We start from the raw sequence: 19885 nt of genomic DNA, 5'->3' as shown, positions 1-19885 counted from the left end.
TGGGTTTCCTAAAGAGCGATTTATCATCTTCGTTCGTCAGAGCTAAGGTCATGGTGCAGTGTTTGACTTGGACACATTAGCTGAGTTCACACATTACCCTGGGGCTGACTACTTGTAGTGTGGCTTATGACCTCATGGTGCTAGTGGAATGGTGTGGGGGGAGCTATAACAAGTGGATGATACTATGTTCGTTTACACTTAAGGCATTCAGCTGCAGCATGATTCATTTTATCTATCTATCTATCTATCTATCTATCTATCTATCTATCTATCTATCTCTCTATCTATCTATCTATCTATCTATCTATCTCTGTCTGTCTGTCTGGTACACTTTTTTGAGTAATTGTTTTATCATTTATTTCGTATTTAAAACATGATAATTTATATGCATATCTGGATTATAAATTTTTGACAAATATATGAACTAGATATAAATGTAAATGATATTACCTGGCCATATCATAAAGTGTTATTATTATGTTTAGGTAACACCCGTTTGTTCAGTGGTCCACAGTAGTGTTCTCTATGTTGTTCACTGTTCTCCTGTTGTGCGTGTTCTTATCATAGTGTTCTTCATGGTGTGTGTTGTTCTATGTAGGATGATATATATTATTAGTGATTATTTATTATGTAGTTGAGGTTTAAGGCGGTGACCAGAAGTATGTTGATGAAGAGTTTGGTGTGGTGGTGATAATAGTCTCTCTCTCTCTCTCTCTCTCTCTCTCTCTCGTGTACACAGCCGGCAGCAGCGAGGGATAATGCGAGCGTCAGTGTTTTGTCAATTTTTGCTCGGCGTCTGCATAGTGCGGCCCAGTACAGCATTTTTCCTCACCTGGGCAACACGATCCTCGAAAATGAGTGACCGGAGGAGTGTCGCTGTTATGTGTGGTTGATGGAAATAATTGAACGTTTTCTGACTCTGCCGAGGTTGATAAATTAAAGATAAGGATGAGGAAGAACGTTTGATATATATATATATATATATACAGTACCAGTATACATATTTGTTTATTTATTTATTTATTTATTTATTTATTTTATTTATTTATTTATTGCTTACTTACTTACTTACTTACTTACTTAATTTATTTAGAGTCCGTTCCTGGGATCCGTGGTTTTCTACTGTGGGATCTCAGCAAAATAAGCTCAGGTGAGAGTCGAGGATATATTCAAGGTAGATTCTCGGTGTTGATTCTCGTCCCCACAACAATGTTTTGACCTGTGTTAGCGGCATGGGCGATTAAGTTTCAAATCTAACTAGTTCAGTTGAGGTAATTTTCTTTCTTTTTTCCCAGGTAAGGAAAATTAAGTTAATCTGATTTTTGTTTACGTTAACTAATCAAGATTTTTTCGATTAAATTAAGTTAACCAGTCTGTGTCAAATTTGCTTAGGGGAATTTTCATGTGGATTAAATAACTTAATATCGTGCAAATGTTTTCCAGAAGAGTCAATGAATACTGTAGTTTGAATACCTGAATAGTGAGGCAGTCTGGCACACTACTTCCTTGGTATGAATAAGTCTGGAGATAAAATAATTATATATTCTTGACTTTTTCATTTTTTACTCAACAGTTTTTCATATGTAAATAATTTTATTATTTCAGTATGCAAAGCCAAGTTAGACTTTCTTACTCGAAAAATGATATCACGATAAGATAAGAATTCTGCATATCAAATAAATAATAGTCACTGAAAGTTTAAACTCAAACTTTTTCATCACAAACTTATTACACTTTATAATGCTAAATTTATTGGATACTCAAGGGCTGATGAGTTATATATTATTTGTTATTTTTTCTAAGGAGTTAATTGATAATTAATCGAAGTTAATCAATTAATTTGCCCAAATTTCGATTAAGTTAAGTTAAACTATTATTTCAAAAGTTAACTAGTTAAGCTAAGTTAATTGCCCCATGCCTGGACGTACGGGCTGCCCACACGTTGACCAGCACTGATGGTTCACGCTCTCTCTCTCTCTCTCTCTCTCTCTCTCTCTCTCTCTCTCTCTCTCTCTCTCTCTCTCTCTCTCATCATCAGCCCAGTGCCCCAGTGTGTTCGTATCTCTTCTCGATCAATACACTGAAGAATATTAACATTACCTGGAGGTCTTATAATCTGAAGCCATATATTCTATCTAATAATAAAATCTAGTTTACACAGACGTCAATTACCCACCAGGTGTTGTTCTCTGTGTCAGGTAATTTTTCACAGGTGTTGTCCGTAACTATTTTACTGTGTGTTTATTTTAACTTCTCTGTGATGGATGATATGCATGTATGTGTAGTCTGTTTGTGTGTTTGTGTATTGTAAGTGGGTGGATGAGATGGGTGTAAGGAGAGAAGGAGGAGGAGGATGGTGATAATAATGAGAAAGAGGAGAGGAGAACGGCGAAGGTGGGATTATGCATTTACTTTTCCTATCCCCCCACCCCCTCTGTTTTCTCTTCTATCTCCTCTCCTCCTCTTTATCATCTCCTCTGTATCCTCTCATCCTTTTTCTCTCCTTCTCCCTCTCCTTCCTCCTTCTTCCTTCTTCTTCCCTCTTTCTGACCTCCTTCCTTCCTTCACCCTCTCCCAGAAAAAAAAATCATATATAAAAGAAGTTTGTCTCTCGTTTCTTTATTTATGAGAAATAATAAAAGTTGTGAGAATGCGTCGAGAAAACAGACTTTATTTACAAGTCTTTTCTCGGACATTTTATTTAAGAAACTTGAGCCGTATGAATATTACATGGCAGTAAAATAATATCTCGGGTGACCATATGTGTGTGTGTGTGTGTGTGTGTGTGTGTGTGTGTGTGTGTGTGTGTGTGTGTGTGTGTGTGTGTGTGTGTGTGTGTGTGTGTGTGTGTGTGTGTGTCCGTCAGTCTGTGGTAATTCCCCAGGTCTCGGCGGGTTGTTTTTTAGCCTCTGTTGATTAATTCCGTGTCGTGTAATCAGCTGAGGGCATTTTTTTCTATGTCTAATAATCCTCCGAAATTGATTGTAACGTAATTTCCGATATTCTGATCGTGTGTTCTTACAGTGAGGGAGTTTTTTTTTATGGGGTGGGAGTTACTTAAGACTAAAGAGAAGGGTATTAGGAATATTATTTTATGTACGTGTAGGTCAGTGTAGGGGATATTTTACGTGCGTGTGGGGGGGTATTTTATATGTGTGTGGGGGGTATTTTTTGGAGGGGGGGGGGAACTTAGAATCGAGTGTTGTATTAGAAATTGTGGTTAACTTATTGCTTTTGTTCTTGTTCTTCTTCTTCTTCTTCTTCTTCATTCTTTTCTAATTATTATTATCATCAGTATTTTATGTTTATTTTTTTCTAATTAATTTTGGTTATTGTCAGTTCTTATATTTTTAGTCCATGTAGTGACCTCTATGAAATTTTTCCCTCCCCTCACTCACTCACTCACTCACTCACTCGCTTGCTCGCTCACTCACTCACTCACTCACTCACTCACTGACCGTATGAATTTTTCTCCAGTCACCCTCCCTCTGCCCGCTCTCACCACTTACCGTACTGCTCACTAACGTTGCGTGTGACCAATTCCTATTCATCCGTGTTCTCTCTCACTCATTCACTTTTCTCTCTTTTGTCTATCTTTTTTTTTGTTAGCCATTATTCTATTATCTCCCCCTTCTCCACCCTTTATTTATCTATCTCTCTTTCGTGATCATTTTTCTCTCTCATTCTCGCATTATTTCCCTTTATTTTTATCCCTGTATCCACCTTTCTCTTGTCCTTCTCTCCCTACATTCCTCCTCCCTCTCTGTCTCTTCTTCCCTCTTCCCCAACACTTTTTCCCCCTCTCTCTATCTGTATCTTTATCCCTCCTTTCCCCTCTCCCTCTTACCGCCTTCCCCTGTTATCTCCTTCCCGCCCTTCCTTCTCTTCTCCCCCTCACCCCCTCTTTCTCTCTATCTCTCTCTGTCTCTCCCTTCGCGCTCCATTTCCTCCCCACCCCTTAATTTTTTCTAATCAATTTAAACTGCCTCCCACCCTCCTTAACCCCCCTCCCTCCCCTTTACTCCCTCTATTTACTGTGATTTTTTCCTGATTGTGACATCTGCCCCTTCCTTTCTCTCCCCACTTCCTGTTTCGTCTCCTCTCCCACAGTCCTTCTTCATCTCTGCTCTCTCCCTTCCTTTTCTCTTCTTCCTTTCTCTTTTCCAGTTTCTTCTTATCCCTTCCTCCCGCTTCCTTTTTGTCTCTTCCCCATTTCCTCTTCTCTAATTCTCTCTCCCTTCTCTGACTTCCTCCTCATTCTCTTATCTCCCTGTTCTTATTCTCTTCTTCCTTGTTCTCATTCCTTACCTCACTCGCTCACCACACCTCTCACCCACTCACTCACTCACTCACTCACCCACTCTCTCACTCACTCACTCACTCACTCACCACATCTCTCACTCACTCACTCACTCACCACATCTCTCACCCACACACTCCCTCCCTTCCCTGCCTGGTATTGTGTTTTGAATTTTTTCTAAAGATTATTTTTTTCTTTTTTTAAAGTTTCCATTTTGTCGTTTCCTTCACTTTTGTTTTGCTGTTGATGGCTACTGCTATTTTTTCTCTTTTTTTAATATCCCGTTTATTTATGTATTCAAGCTGTGAGTGACTTTTTATGATTTTTATATATTTTCATTTCGTTTTATTTTGCATTTTCTTGTTTTCTTCTTGTATGGTTTTCTTTTTTGTGTGTGTTTATAATCCTGTCAATCTACCCTCCCCCTCCCCCCCCCACACTTTATACATACATTCGTTCAAATTTTTTTTTGCTTTTTTTTCATTGATTTATTCTCATTATGGCTGTTTGCATCTTAATTTTACTTTATTTTCCTCCTCTTCCTCAGTTCCTCAGTTTCCTTCCTCCTCTTTCCTCCCCTCTTTTCCCTCCACTCGGTTCTATCCTCTCCCCTTGTAACCTTCTCCTCCCCCCCTATTTCCCTCTAGTTACCTTCTCCCCTCTCTAGCAACGCTCTCCCCTCGTTACGCTGGTAGTATTTCCCCTCCTCTGCCTCCTAGTTACACTCCCTTCTCACTATGCCTCCTTCCCCTCACTCCTTTCCCAAATTTTACTCTCCCCTCGTCATCATGGCTCCTTCATCTTCTCCCCTCCTCTTCCCCACACGCTCTCTCTTAGTTAGTCTCCCCTCATTACCATGGATCGCCTCAACCCTCCTCCTTCTCCCCCAAGCCTCCAATTCCCCTCATCACCATGGCTCCCTCATCTTACCCTCCTCTTCCCCTCGTCACCATGGCTCCTCTCCCCTCCTTTTCACTCCCAACACCCCTCTCTCCCTCCTCCCCGTCTCTCTCTCTCCTCCTCCCGCCTCTCCCCCCGTCATCACCCCCTCAGAGCGCCAATAACACCATTTCCTTCCCTCCTCAGTGTGTCCATCTGCTGGAGTTGGCGTTTACCATTTTGTTTAAGATGAAAAGACACAAATACATTTCCTGCCAGTCATCTTTTTTTAGTACTCTCTCTCTCTCTCTCTCTCTCTCTCTCTCTCTCTCTCTCTCTCTCTCTCTCTCTCTCTCTCTCTCTCTCTCTCTCTCTCTCTCTCTCTCTCTCTCTCTCTCTCTCTTTATTTTCCCGCCCATTAAAATTTTTTTATCAGTCAACTCACACAATCACGAGCTGAAAAACGTTGCAAGACAATGAAAAAGAGATTAAAACCATTTCTTTCTTTTCTCACCGAGTCTCTATTTCTCTTTTCCTCCAAGCGTTCGAGCAAGCCGGATTCCTTGTTTGATCGTTCGCGTTGTTAACCAAATACTTGCCGTGAAAGGGGGCTGGAGGGAAACACAAAGGGCGTAACACTTCGGGACAGTCACAAAGCTAATTTGATCCCTAATACTACAGGACAGAGAGGTGAATATCTCCCCAGGTGTGTGATATAGCCTTCAGTCCATTCTCGTACTGACGTATAGATGTTGAAATGGACATTGACCCCCCCGAGGCTGTGGTTGATCATTTCAGGCAAAAGGAGGCTTTAATTTTTCTCTTCATAAGTCTGATTTTTGTTTTTGTTGTTGTCGAGAGCCGTGCTGTGAGGGCCTGTTGTGAGGACCTGAAATGAAATATTTGTGTTAGGCGGTGGTGGTGCGAGTAACGGAGGTGGTGGTGGTGGTGGTAGTGGTGGTGAGGATGGTGGTGGTGGTGGTGAGGATGGTGGTGGTGGTGGTGGAGGGTAGTGGTGGTGGTGGTGGTGGTACACGTTAATGGTGGTGTTAGTTGTATGATGATGGAGGAGACGTTAAACTCCCTCCGTTCCTCCCTCCCTTCCTTCCTTCCTCCCTTCCTTCCTTCCTCCCTCACAGGAACCCGGAGACTGTAAACAAACTCCCTTCAATACTCATCATAGTTTTCCTTGGGTTTATTTAGCTTACTGTCTGGGGAACTTATAATTCTTGAGATAGGAGCTGAATACATCTCTGTAGTTTAACTTGGTTTAACTCTTTCTATCATCACCTGGAAGCTCTTATGGATCTGAAACATATGCTGAAGTTTGTTAAGTTTCGGTTAAAATTTACCATAACAAAAACATGGAAGTCTTGAGTCAGGTGTTGTTAATTACTGAAGGTGAATACTTTCCTGGAGGTAAATCAGTCTTGTGTACGTCGTCTTTATCTCGGCCGAACACTTTAAGCGAGGACCAACACTATATCCATCCTTCGCTTGGTTATATGGATCAATTTAATTGGACGAGACGCTTAATAACAGTCCTAAACCTTCCTACATGAGATTGAAACCCCCTTTAAGGCAGGATTAAGGTCTCGTGTTCTCGTTATTTAGTGATTGAGGGAGCGTGGACGTGAGGCAGGTGTCGTGTGGAGTGCTGTTCAACTCTACGGGGATGGTCTGCCTAGTTTGTTTACACGCAAACACACACACACACACACACACACACACACACACACACACACACCTCTTCTCCCTCCTCCACCCCAACATTTTGATGGATTTACCAGCGAAATGATTCGTCCCTCGGCGTGATTCTGTAACCTCATAAAACAGCTGAACCCATCACTACACCGGCTGGGGCCCTCAAGCGCTGGCCTCTTGCCCCCCCCTCCTCTCACTCACCCTCTCAAATCTCTCTCTCTCTCTCATTCTCTGTTGCCCTCCCCACCTCCCTCTTGCCCTCTCATCAACACTTGCATTCTCACTCCAACACATTTTTTTCCTTTTACGTCTTGTCTTCTCCTCTCTCCCTCTTTCACTCCACTATTCTCCTTCCCCATCTTTCCTGACTCATTCTCTCAATTCATCAGTCTCTCTCTTACTTCACCCTTCACATTCACCTCTTATTCCACCTTTCATCCTCTCGCTCCTCTCTCACTCTCCCACCTCCTCCCCGGCCAACATCTCCAATAAACACACAGGTATATCGATCCCGGTTAGCTCAGACTAGTATTGTAATTGCAACTTTTTTCGATGACACTGAAATAAAATATCCCTCCAACCGTGTGTTTGTATTTGCGTGTTTTTATTTTTCAAATTAAGACCTGAGGACACACACACACACACACACACACACACACACACACACACACACACACACACACACACACACACACACACACACACACACGAGAGACATACGCTTGGCCATATAAAAGCTCTGACGACCATACGCCTCAGCAGCCATAACACTCTTAATGACGACGTCAAGTATTCATAAAAAATGCTTACAAGACCCTGATGACCCTAGCCTGGTATTGATGGTCACACACACACACACACACACACACACACACACACACACACACACACACGAATAGTATCACGATCACAACACGAGGCCGACTATATATTGGTTCTCCTGAGGGATTTCGTTAAGTATATTGACCTTTAAATACAGTAAAAATACCCCTTCCATAATATCATACAGACGGGGAAAAAAATATTCCTACATTAAGAATATTTAGCACTTGAGTGAACATCATCATCGTTGGCTCAGGAAATAGTTATAATCCCAAGTTATCAAATATTAAAAAAAAACCCACTCTTTGTATATATTATTTTGGTTAAGGTAAAGGTGAAATATTAGTAGGTATTACCGATTAATGTAATTAATAAGAGTAATGCATGAAGGGAGAGAATAATACGGTGATTCAAGTGTGTCTAAAGTCCTCGGCAGTTGAAAAATATACACACATTGAAACAACAAAGACAACTCAAAAGAGATTCATTTCGCCAAAAAAAAACAAAAAACAATACAACAATGCGGTACATGAGTTTTTGTTGCGGTCACGAATCCCATTATAAAAAAGACCATTAAAATTACATACCATCTTAAGTAAACAGTATCATAAACCAACACAAATTAACAGTAATAGTGTTTATACTTAAGGCCTTCTACAACACCACGACTTCATTAGACTAAGAACTGAACAATGTTATGCTAATTATCCTTATCTTACTGTCTTTGTTTTGTTATCATTGTCTGCTATATTTTCTTACTAAAGGAACACTTTGGGCTGCTAAGTTTTGCACTGTTTTATTAAATAGTTTCTGTTGGATACTAAAATAATTTGTTGTTTTCGTTGTTGTAGTTGTTATTATTATTATTATTATTATTATTATTATTATTATTATTATTATTATTATTATTAATAATAATAATAATAATAATAATAATAATAAGTTGTTATTATTATTATTATTATTATTATTATTATTATTATTATTATTATTATTATTATTATTATTATTATTATTATTATTATTATTATTATTATTATTATTATTATTATTATAACTCATTAAATTGTACTGTATTTACGGTTCCCTTCTCACCCCGAGTTCCAGGTACAGTATTACATTTACTATTGTATTTTGACCTCTCATGACCCAGTTATTGTGCTCTACTGATCTCAGCCTGTATTTGTCTTCACATTCCTGACCCTCACATCATCCACTTATCATCCAACTCGCATCATCCACCTCCCATCATCCACCTCCTATCTTATCCGAAGATATTGTATGAATGCATCACACTGGTTGTCCTTAGTTAAAACACCAAAAATAACCTTCGCTTAGTACCAGTGAGGAGACGAACTCAGTGAAGGGAATTGACTTGAAAGGATTGACTACATTTCTACTCAATTTTCGGGATGTTGTTGTGGTGGCTAAGCCTAAGTTAACCAGGTGGGTTTATTCCCATGCACCTTCACTAACGAGGAATATTTACCTTTTGAGAATCTGGACTTTGGGTTCCTGCCTGAGTGGGAGTGAGGGGAGGGGGGGTGGGGTGGGGGTTCAGCGTAATATAGAAAGAAAAATAATTCGTGCAGAGCTGCCGTCACAGTTGCTGTAGATTTTAATAATGTTACATTATCCAAAACTCAACATCATTGTAATAGCTGTCTATTAAATAACTCCACCTGTTATTACACAGTTGACAGTGACTTAATGAAAACGATTTAACAGGTCATTGAAGTAATGACTTTCATAAATATATATTTGTGTTTTTTATTATTTTTTTTCGATTCGTAAAATTTGGCATTGAAAGCCATAGACGACCTGACAGATGACAATAAAAATGTCACAGTCAATCCTGCCGTGTTGAACGTGATTCACTCAACGTGATATATGACTCTCCCTCTCGTGTTGTTCCAACTGTTGAAGAGGACGGGGAAAAATTAATTTATACGTTAATATTAGAATTTATCCAGATTTTTTTATATTCCCCCTGAATTTTTCAAGAGCAGGCTTTCAACGCCAGAGATACTACCTACACGAGAAGCAGCTGAAGCGTTTTAACAATGTATTAGACTGTGTTTAACAATTAACAGGGTCGAGTCTGCTTCCGTCTGCACCTAGTTAACTATGCAGATGTTATACTTATTAAGAAATGTTTGCATGAATAAAGTTTGTAAATAATGATAAGCCTTTTTTCTTTTAAGTTTCAAATCTTAATTTTTTTTATTAGCTGTTCAGAATCATTTTACTCCTTTAAGCCTTTGAGAACCTTTTCATTCCCATAGCTTGGTGGAAGTCTTATGCACACAAACCTATTCATTTACGACAAGAGCCTAATAGAATTGGGGTTCTATTAGGAAAACATCAACAAAACAGCACTCCACCACTACCATCATCATCAACAACAAAAACAACAGTGTATGAGGGACTGGGGGGAGTGAGAGACTGGAGGGTGGGAGACTGGACGGGGTGGGAGACTGGAGGGGGAGACTGGGTGAGAGACTGGAGGTGGGAGACTGGGGGGTGGGAGACTGGACGGGGTGGAGGGAGAGACTGGAGGGGTGAGAGACTGGGGGTGGGAGACTGGACGGGTGAGAGACTGGAGGGGCTGGGGGAGTGACTGGAGGGGTGGAGACTGGACTGGTGAGACTGGAGGTGAGAGACTGGAGGGTGAGACTGGAGGGGTGGGAGACTGGGGAGAGAGACTGGAGGGCTGGGAGGGGTGGGAGACTGGACAGGGGTGAGAGACTGGAGGGGGTGAGACTGGAGGGTGGGAGACTGGAGGTGGGAGACTGGACGGGGTGGAGACTGGACGGGGTGAGACTGGAGGGGTGAGAGACTGGAGGGGTGGGAGACTGGAGGTGGGAGACTGGACGGGTGGGAGACTGGAGGGGTGGGAGACTGGACGGGGGTGAGACTGGAGGTGGGAGACTGGGGGAGTGAGGAGACTGGAGGGGTGGGAGACTGGAGGGGGAGGCTGGAGGGTGGGAGACTGGACGGGGGAGACTGGACGAGAGACTGGAGGGGGAGAGACTGGAGGTGGGAGACGACGGGGTGGAGACTGAGGGGGAGACTGGACGGTGGGAGACTGGAGACTGTGGGAGACTGGAGGGGGATACTGGAGGGGGAGACTGACAGACTCGGACTGAAGGGGTGAGGGAGACACAGTAACTCAGTAACAGACAACTCCCTTATCTCGACGCTGGTTTACGACAGATGCAAATAACACTTTTATGGCATATGTCACTATTATCTCTCTCACACACACACACACACACACACACACACACACGCAACACACACACACACACACACACACACACACGTCAAATGTAAAACTCTTATTTAAAATCTGCTGTTGAGTAATAACTACGCGGGGACGGATAGCGAGTAGAAAGAAAAGAGTATTTTTTTTTTATCATTTTACTGAGGTTTTTTAATTAGATTTTGGGTAAATAACTAAAAAAAACTAAAACTAAAATAAAACGACGTTACTGGAGATTATAAAGTTAGAGAAATCTGTCGGGGTATCGTGAAGCCGAGATGCCGACGGTGCAAGTTATCTGCAAGACTCGAATTAGAAATTTTTAAAAGGAGAAACTACATATTTTTACAGTGACACACACACACACACACACACACACACACACACACACACACACTGCTTTGTTTCATCCTGAGATAAGAATGTTATGTGTGCCATTTGGGATTAGGTAATCAGAATTCCTTTTGGTTAAACTGGCTGATTAGGCATTTTATTGGTATACACTGTGATGAATTATGATGCTGTGGTAACTTTATAATTTTTTAGGCTTCAGTTTATGGAAATTTATCAGTACAGTTACCTGAGAATTCATAAATTATTGAATATGAAGTTTTGCGGTTACAGGTTCAGGAATATTTTATTGTTTCAGAAAAATTGTCATTACTGCTAGAGGAGAGAGAGAGAGTGAGTCTTACATCTCCAACGTTGATGTAACATGAGGGAAAAGAAACGTAAGGAAAAGAAAATGGGAAGAGAAATATAAATGAAAATAAATTAAAAGAAACGGATAAAAATGGGAATAAAAAGAAGTGGGAAAAATGGGAGGAAAAACGAGATAAGGAAAAAATCGATTAAATAGAAGAAAGATAAAAAATACAAGAAAAATATGAGAAAACGGAAAACGACTAAAGAATAAAAAAGAAAAATACAGGAAAAAATAGTTACCAACTGATTGCCTCGGAAAATTGACTACTGTATTTTTCGTATTATTTATTCTACAATTTACCACCGCAGCCTGGCTTGTGGTGGGTATATTTAGTGATCTCTGGCGAGTATTATATTTTTTTATGCTTACATTATAACCCGTGATTATTAGCTTCGTTTGTCTGTGAAGCGTACTCTCTCTCTCTCTCTCTCTCTCTCTCTCTCTCTCTCTCAGTTATACGCCGCGTGATTGGCTGTGAGGTTTGTCTCCCACCGCCCGGATCAACCAATAAACGGAGCAGGTTAGCTTTGCACTTCGGCTCTCTCCTTCCTCTCTGGCCAGTTCTGTCAACTCAATACACTTATGGTAGAGTGGTTGGGTGAGTGGATGAGTGGGTGGGTAAGTGATTGGGTGAGTGAGTGGGTAGGTGGGTGAGTGGATGGCTGTGTGGGTGAGTAGAAGGATAGATGAATGACTGATTGGATGGATGGGTGGGTGAATGAATATCTGCGTGGGTGAGTGAGTGGATGGGTGGGTGAATGGGTGGGTGAATGGATGGCTGCGTGGGTGAGTGGGTGGATGGGTGAGGGAGTTGGTTGGTAGGAGGGTGGGGTGGATAGTTGAGTCCGTTCACAGTGAAACAAGCTTTCCCTATCGACCAGACCATATGCACTGTGCATATACCCTGTGTGTGTGTGTGTGTGTGTGTGTGTGTGTGTGTGTGTGTGTGTGTGTGTGTGTGTGTGTGTGTGTGTGTGTGTTTATTTTCCATTCCTACCCTGAATGGAATATTTAGATTCTCCTCTTTTACGTGAATAGCTGATGGAGAGACTACTTAAATATTTATTCAAGAGACATATGACCTGAATATAGATACAGGGAGAGAGAGCCCGGACTGGTTTTTAAACCTCTCGAATGGATTAAAATTAAACTTTTCTAGAGCAGTTCAAACGAGGTTACAGCGGCGTATATGTATACTTTTTCTACTTTTTTTATACACACACACACACACACACACACACACCGTGACCGTATCTGCGCCATCCTCGACACTGTCCCCTGTTTTTACCCGAGATCCCATTGGCATTTAATATATTTAGTAGTGGTGTATCGTATTACAGTATGCAAGCAACAGCCACATTAATTGAATAACAGTAGGTGGTGATCCTACGTGTTTATACCGCCTGCTGGGTACTGTCCTACACCTCGAAAATAACTATTACCCTAAGTAGACAATAATGGATATGGGTAGACAGTAGAGGTGTTGTGGTGTCAAGAGTTTGATTAAGAAGAAGGTATACAAGAGGGGTGTATGTGTGCGTGTCCTAATTGTTTTTCAAGCAGGAGTGTTGATCAGATAAGTGTTGCTACCTCAAGTTTTTTGGTTGTCGGAGTTAATTGGCAGACTCATTAAGGTGTCACCAGGTGCGTGGGATGACGCATGTATGTCAGGGTGAGTGACAGGTATGACCACGCCTCACGCCAGACCTGTTGGATGTGACAGGTGTGTCTTCAAATTACTTGATATGAGGCAAATGTGGCCACAGCTCACGGAGGGACGTGACAGATATAACTACACCCTGTACACGACATGACTCATGCGTCTGGGACCTGACAAGTATGGTCACTCCTCGCACTGGACGTGACACATATGACAAATGTAAGTGTACAGTACACCCAGTGGCACCTGGTAGTGACAAGCATATAGGCGTATATTGGACTGTGACAAGTAATTACCACGTGTCCGGTAGATTACAGATCTCGTCCTACAGTGTCTGCCTCTCCTTCCTGACCCCAACACATTGTTTGACCACTGTGAGCAGTTATGGTAGTAGGTCGTGGCTCAATGGGTTTTCCTCACTCAACATCTGTTTCAAAATGGCGAGACAGTAGTTGGAAATATGGTGCCTCACATCCCCAGGAAATTAAAAGAAAAACATAAAGTATAATTATTCCAGTCATTTTTTTTATCAAGACAAGATTTCACTAATATTGAAACTAGATGAAATTAATAAGTTCATTGGAAATAAAACAAAATTAAACTTGACAGAGATGTAACAGGGCAGTTTGAAATATTGTCGTATGCCTTATTCAGACGATCTTCCTCCTGTGTGGAACCCTGTAGTGAGGTTTCCAGTTCAAAAAACGGGGAAGCCTCCTCGCGGGTGTATATAATTTTTTTCCTCACAAAGGGGAGAGTCATCTTAACACCGAGAGTCTCTCAAGTCAAGGGGGAACTCCATTAGTCACTTACCCTAATTTTTTCTTACTCAAGGATTCCTCCATTATCCCATTAGGTGTAATGTAAGTTACCTCCCCTCCCCCTGCAGTGTTCCTCTCCTGTTGACAGCCCTTTTCGTGAGGGTCACTTTGATGATGATTAGAAAAAGTTTAAATGAGAGAGAGAGAGAGAGAGAGAGAGAGTGATTGAAATTAAAAACTGAAACAGCAAAAAAACAGCCAACTTAAAAGAGCACATTGGGAAGCTGACCAGCCATATGGCGCACACACACACACACACACACACACACACGTCCACCGACCCTAATTCTTTTACAGCTGACGTCTTATAAGCGGTCAGAATTGCCTCTTCCCGCCCCTATCTCCTCCTCCTCCTCCCACCTCTCTCCTCCTCCTCTCCTTATCAGGCATAATCGATTTATAGCCCTGTCTTCCCCCCTAACAAGGCTTGTCCAACTGGCGGGTCAGTAACATGACCTCACAAGGTTGGCGTGTCGTCACGTAATTGGCTATCATTCTGGCAGGAGGATGAGCTAATGGTATCATTTGTGCCTTACTGCAGCAGGTCAGGCGATGCGTGGCGTGCGGACCTGTTCTCACCCACCTGTCTCCCCTCCCTCCTTACCTCCCTTGTTGTCTTCCTCCCTTTTCATCCTCCTTTTCTTCTCTCCCTTCCCGTTCATCCTCCTTCCTTTCCTACATTGTCTTGTCCCTTCCTTCCCTTTTTCATTCTCTTAATTTCTTCTTTTCTCATTTTTTTTATTCTCTTCCTCCTCCTTCTCCCCCCCCCCTCCCACCCACCTTTGTCGTGTGTTGTGTACGTAGTGACATTTAAATACGGTTCTCTTTTATTATTTTTATTTTGCCATTGTGAAGGTGATGGTCTCTTTTGTTGGATCACCTGAAGATTACCCCCCTAGTGCTAACCTAACCTACGTAACTCCACCAGGTAGCGTTATGGTGATTAATCTTCAGGTGGAATAAATTGAGGGAGTGAATCTCAGGTGATCCTTGTGACTCAATACCAGATGAAAGAGGATTCGTTTGTTTTTTTTACTCATGTCAAATTCAAAAGATGAGTCCGTCTAATAGATTGTTTACTACGTTAATACTGATGTAAGTGAGAAGGTTGTACTGTATTTACTGTAATTATGTAATGGTTTGAGTGGGTCTTCTTTGTATTGGTTGACGCAGCTGATCGATCGATACATGAGTCTAGGTTGAGATTTTATGATTGTAAATGGTAACTTTATTAACGTGGGATTGTTGTATTGTGCTCATAACTTTTGTATATAACGATGTAATATTTCTTCATCTTGAACCAGCTTTTATATATTTTTTCCAGTTTTTATTGATTTATTTATTTTTAGTTTTATTTATTTTTTGTCTTTTCTATTTTCTGGTATATATATTTTTATTTTATTTTAGGATAGAGAGTCCTTTATCCCAATGAGAGAGAAAGTTGTCGTGGTCAAGGCTTCAACACCTGGCGTTTCTGGTTCCTCAAGGGATTGACGTAGGAACCGTCACCGCCTCTGTTTCGTCCACCTCCCCAATGGTTACCCAGCTTACCATTTTTCTTTTCTTATTTTAATGGCTATCACGTTGTATGAGACGAGGAGACTGTGAAACGTCTTCTCTTGAATACACCTTCCACTTGTGTGTGTGTGTGTGTGTATTCAGTCTTTTACAAAATTTAAGTTAGGCACCGGATGTTGCTTGTGAGAAGGTCTGTGAATATGATAAATTATTCAGTTTTTATATCATATCCCATTCGTGTTAGAATAAATGAACACAATGAATAGAACATGTAAAGTAATATTAAACAAGGAGACAAATAAGTGGCAATTAAGGTGCTGGGTTTATTGGAAATTAAGAGAAAATTCTGGTGTACAGGGAATCATTTCAAAGATTGTTAGGATGGGTCATAATTCATATTCCGTAAACGACTGTAGGTCAGTTGAGAGTCCGGGTTCATTACCTGTGAGTCTAAGCATTTTCGGTTTTTTCCGCCGCAGCAGTGGTGCTGGTAGAGGCAGTTTCGCTTACATTATCATTGTCACCGTTGCAAGCAAGGCATGGCAGCTTCTTCTCGAGGGCAGTGCGGTACTTGGGGTGGCTGATGGCGTACACGATGGGGTTGTACACGGCGTTAGCCTTGGCGAATACGGAGCCCCAGATGGAGAAGATAGGAGTAACAATGGACTTGTTGAGCATGCCAGCCCAGTTGATGGCAAGGTAGGGGGTCCATGCAATGAACCAGAGGGTCACTGTCATCATGGCAACCTTGGCCAGGCGGCACTCAGCAGAAGTCTTCTGGGATTCTTCATTCCTCAAGGACTTGACGCCCATCTTCTTGGCCTGGTCACGCATGGTTTTCTCGTGGGAGGCAACAGCCTTGACTATGAAGAAATAGGAGTAGATAGTGACGAAGAGAGGAATGAAGTATACAAAGACAGAGTACACATACAGATAGCTGCGGGACAAGGCAGTCTCGTTAAGATAGTCAGTACCACAGGCAGTCATGTTACCCTCAGGTACGTAACGGTTCCAGCCGAAGAAGGGGGGCAGGCACCAGCCGAGAGTCAAAATCCAAGTTCCTGCGATTCTCAGTAAAGCTCCCTTGGAGGAGAGAGGCTCAGCAGAGACGCCCTTGACAATGACATTGTAACGATCCAAGGTGATCCACACCATGCTCCAGATGGACACACAGCCGAACAGGGAACCAAAGAAAGCGTATAATTCGCAGAAGAAGGCGCCAAGTACCCATGTGCGCCAGTAGCATGTGATAACCATGGGTGGGAACATGAGGAACATCATCAAAAAGTCAGAGAAGGCCAGGTTAACGACAAGAAGGTTGGCAGGAGAGCGGAGAGATTTGGTATTCATGAACACCCAGATGACGACGAAGTTACCAGCCACCGAAAGGAAGCCCATAACGATCATGAATAACATGAGCAGTCCATACCAGAGGGGATTCATGGGGGGAAACTGGTACCAGTGAGCATCCACCATGTGGAGGATCTCTTTTGGTACAGTGTCCACCACCGTGTAGTTCCCATAAGGATTGGTGGAGGGAAGGGAGTATTCTTCCAGGTCGGTCGGATTGTTCCAGGAAGACATCTGTAATAAGAGTTCGTATTTAGTAGCTGGTAACCCATCTTATGGTGTCTAGAATTTTTAAGTAGAGAAATTGTATTAGGTATTTTATCGTAGTATATCCCATACCTGTCTCTTGACCCAGCTCCCTCTATCTATTCATTTATGATATTATGCCCCCTGCAGTTTCCGTGATATTGATCCCTGCAACATCACCGCGATGATACAAATGCTAAATCAAACTACATCCTGTTATGTGGGCCGTTAAAGTAGTGTGTTTCTGCCAGGGTTCCCTACGTTCACAAGAATGGCAGATGAAAAACTTAAGTGTTGAACCATTCTTTGATTTTTGGCCCCTGTCAAGTTAACATAAATGAAGAAATTCGAGATAACTTTGCTGATGAATGTGGTGTGGTGTCTGCCGGAAGAAATGATCTAGATAAATTTCATCTCAAGTGAGTAAGACCCAAGTGAAGTGTGGGAGAAAGTATGTAGTTTGTAGTGTCTGATATTTAACCATCTAAACTTCGTACTTGAGCCGAAATAAAATAATATGAAAAGGCTGTTGTGTGTAGGGAACCAAACTGTGTACTTAACAAGAGTCACGGTGAACGTGATGCCAGATGTTATAAAATGGCATCCTTGTATTTCTCGACCTGGCAAATGGCGAGGAAGAAAGACTAAATAAGAATTTAAAAACAATATATTGTAATTTGTGTGTTCAGAAGGATGATTTCTTAAAAGTTGCAAATCTCAGATACGGTCACAACAGTTCACATGCTTAACACCTTGTTAGCAGGACTGTGTGTGTAGTCAACTACGGTTGGAGGGTGAGTTGAAGAAATTTCCGGAGAACTACTTCAATCTCTGACGTCCAGTTGAGGTATGAGACCCTGCCAGAAGACTTCTGTGACAGTTGCTCCAGCTGCGGGCTTTTATATGCCCCAAGTCCCTCAAGCGCCATGAAGCCCGACGATGAGTTCAGAGTTTTGTACTGATCTGGTCCTTTTTATGGTTGCTTAGCTTAAGGTACGAACTGTCACACACACACACACACACACACACACACACACACACACACACACACGAGTATATACTGTACTGTGTATTGAGGTTGACTGGTGTTTCAAATGCTTATAGACAATGATCGTGACATCTAAAAATATAAAATGTTGATAGAAATAAATTTTTACTTGTCGAAGAAAACAATAAGTAAGTAAGGACGGAGTAAAGGAAAGTTAAAAAAAATTACTTTAATTTTTTATCCAATACTTAACCCGCAAATATGTGTTTACATGTGTGTGTGTGTGTGTGTGTGTGTGTGTGTGTGTGTGTGTGTGTGTGTGTTTCTAGGTGTGAAGGTGAACGTGTGTGAACAGGTGAAATATCACTAAACTTCAATCAACAACCTGATTTTTAGTACCGTATTGATCATTCTAATATACACTAAATGCACGACATCTCCGTAGAACAGCATTGCTCTATATATTAAATAGGAATACATAGTTTATTTAGAAGAAAGAGGAGGGACCAGAGGGTGGCAGAAGATTGTTAAATTGTGTTGCTGAAGCGTAGAGTGACAGGTACTGGGCCTCCATAGAGTCATTCTAGTTTTAAAATTGTATTATTTTACAACAAAAACAAAAGTTAAAGAATAATGTGTTTATTTATTTATTTATTTTTATTCTGATGCCATCGGTTATCCTTATACCAAGTCTTTCAGTGTCAGCAGCTGAGGTCTGGAAAACATAATCCCTGACAAGAAGTCTTTGGGCGCAATATCGGGAGACCTCGGTGGCCAGGAGACGGATCCAGTACGTCCAGTCCGTCTGCCAGAGAAGTTAGATACAATCACACTGTGTGTGAGAGTCTTTTCCATATTGACGGCGGTAATTCCGTTGAACAGAACAGTTGTCATTGATCTCGACTCCACAAACCACATGACACATTGAGCTTTCTCCTGCGTAGTCGTTATCTTCCTTCAAGCTTCTATCGTTAGCAACTGGACACTCGGATTATAAAATGTAAATCAAGAACAAATAAGTAAGCTAAGCAACAAGTTTTAGAAACTATAATTCTATCTTTTTTTTTTTTTAATACTTGTATAATTTTAAAACTGGTACGAAACTTAGTGGACACCCTGTAAGATGACTCATGTGAAGGGATTTATTACAGATAGTGTCCGATCATCACATGATAGACACTGGTCTTGCTTACAACAGTGTTAGTCTAGACCACCACAGATTTTCTCCAGGTTCAAGGAAAATGTGGTTTTCTTCAATAGTAGTGGTGGCTGATGTGCTGTGTGTAGTTGCACTTCTGGAACTTGGCGGATGGTTACTGCACATAGTTTATGAATCTACTTTTAGGTAATTTGGTTGGACTATTATTACTTAACATCATAAAAAACTTAACTGTTGTATATTTATTTGGTATCTTTTTATAGATAAAGATATAAACACAAATCATGTAATTGTTAGTAAACTGATGTACTTTTATGTAAAGTTTTCCTGGTGTCTTAGACATGAAAAATGCAGATTATTTATCCAACCTCTTTGACCATAAGCGTGAACTTCTTTGTTGGTTTCAACCAAGTCTTGTTTTGCGTGGGCGTGTGAGGTTGTTTACTCACCTCAGGCAGGTGTGAAGG

The 19885-nt window shown here is 41.4% G+C and overlaps 1 protein-coding gene across 2 annotated transcripts; it reads right to left on the bottom strand.

The window, feature by feature from the left end:
- Window positions 1-15984: 15984 nt before the first annotated feature.
- Window positions 15985-18147, bottom strand: LOC121865941 (rhodopsin-like). Of its 2 annotated transcripts, none has more exons than XM_042365507.1 (2): window positions 18057-18147; window positions 15985-17259 (listed from the first exon to the last, which is right to left on the bottom strand). In XM_042365507.1, the coding sequence occupies exon 2, from the start codon at window positions 17257-17259 to the stop codon at window positions 16126-16128; it is 1134 nt and encodes a 377-aa protein (XP_042221441.1). In that variant the 5' UTR covers window positions 18057-18147; the 3' UTR covers window positions 15985-16125. The 2 variants fall into 2 exon arrangements, with proteins under 2 accessions (XP_042221441.1, XP_042221440.1); XM_042365506.1 differs by having other exon boundaries at window positions 18024-18140.
- Window positions 18148-19885: the final 1738 nt, after the last annotated feature.

This window comes from Homarus americanus, unplaced genomic scaffold, assembly GCF_018991925.1.
Source record: "Homarus americanus isolate GMGI-L3 unplaced genomic scaffold, GMGI_Hamer_2.0 scaffold44364, whole genome shotgun sequence".
Lineage (NCBI taxonomy): Eukaryota > Metazoa > Arthropoda > Malacostraca > Decapoda > Nephropidae > Homarus > Homarus americanus.
The sequence above is the reverse complement of the archived record's forward strand: the minus strand, read 5'-3'. Positions and strand labels throughout refer to the sequence as shown.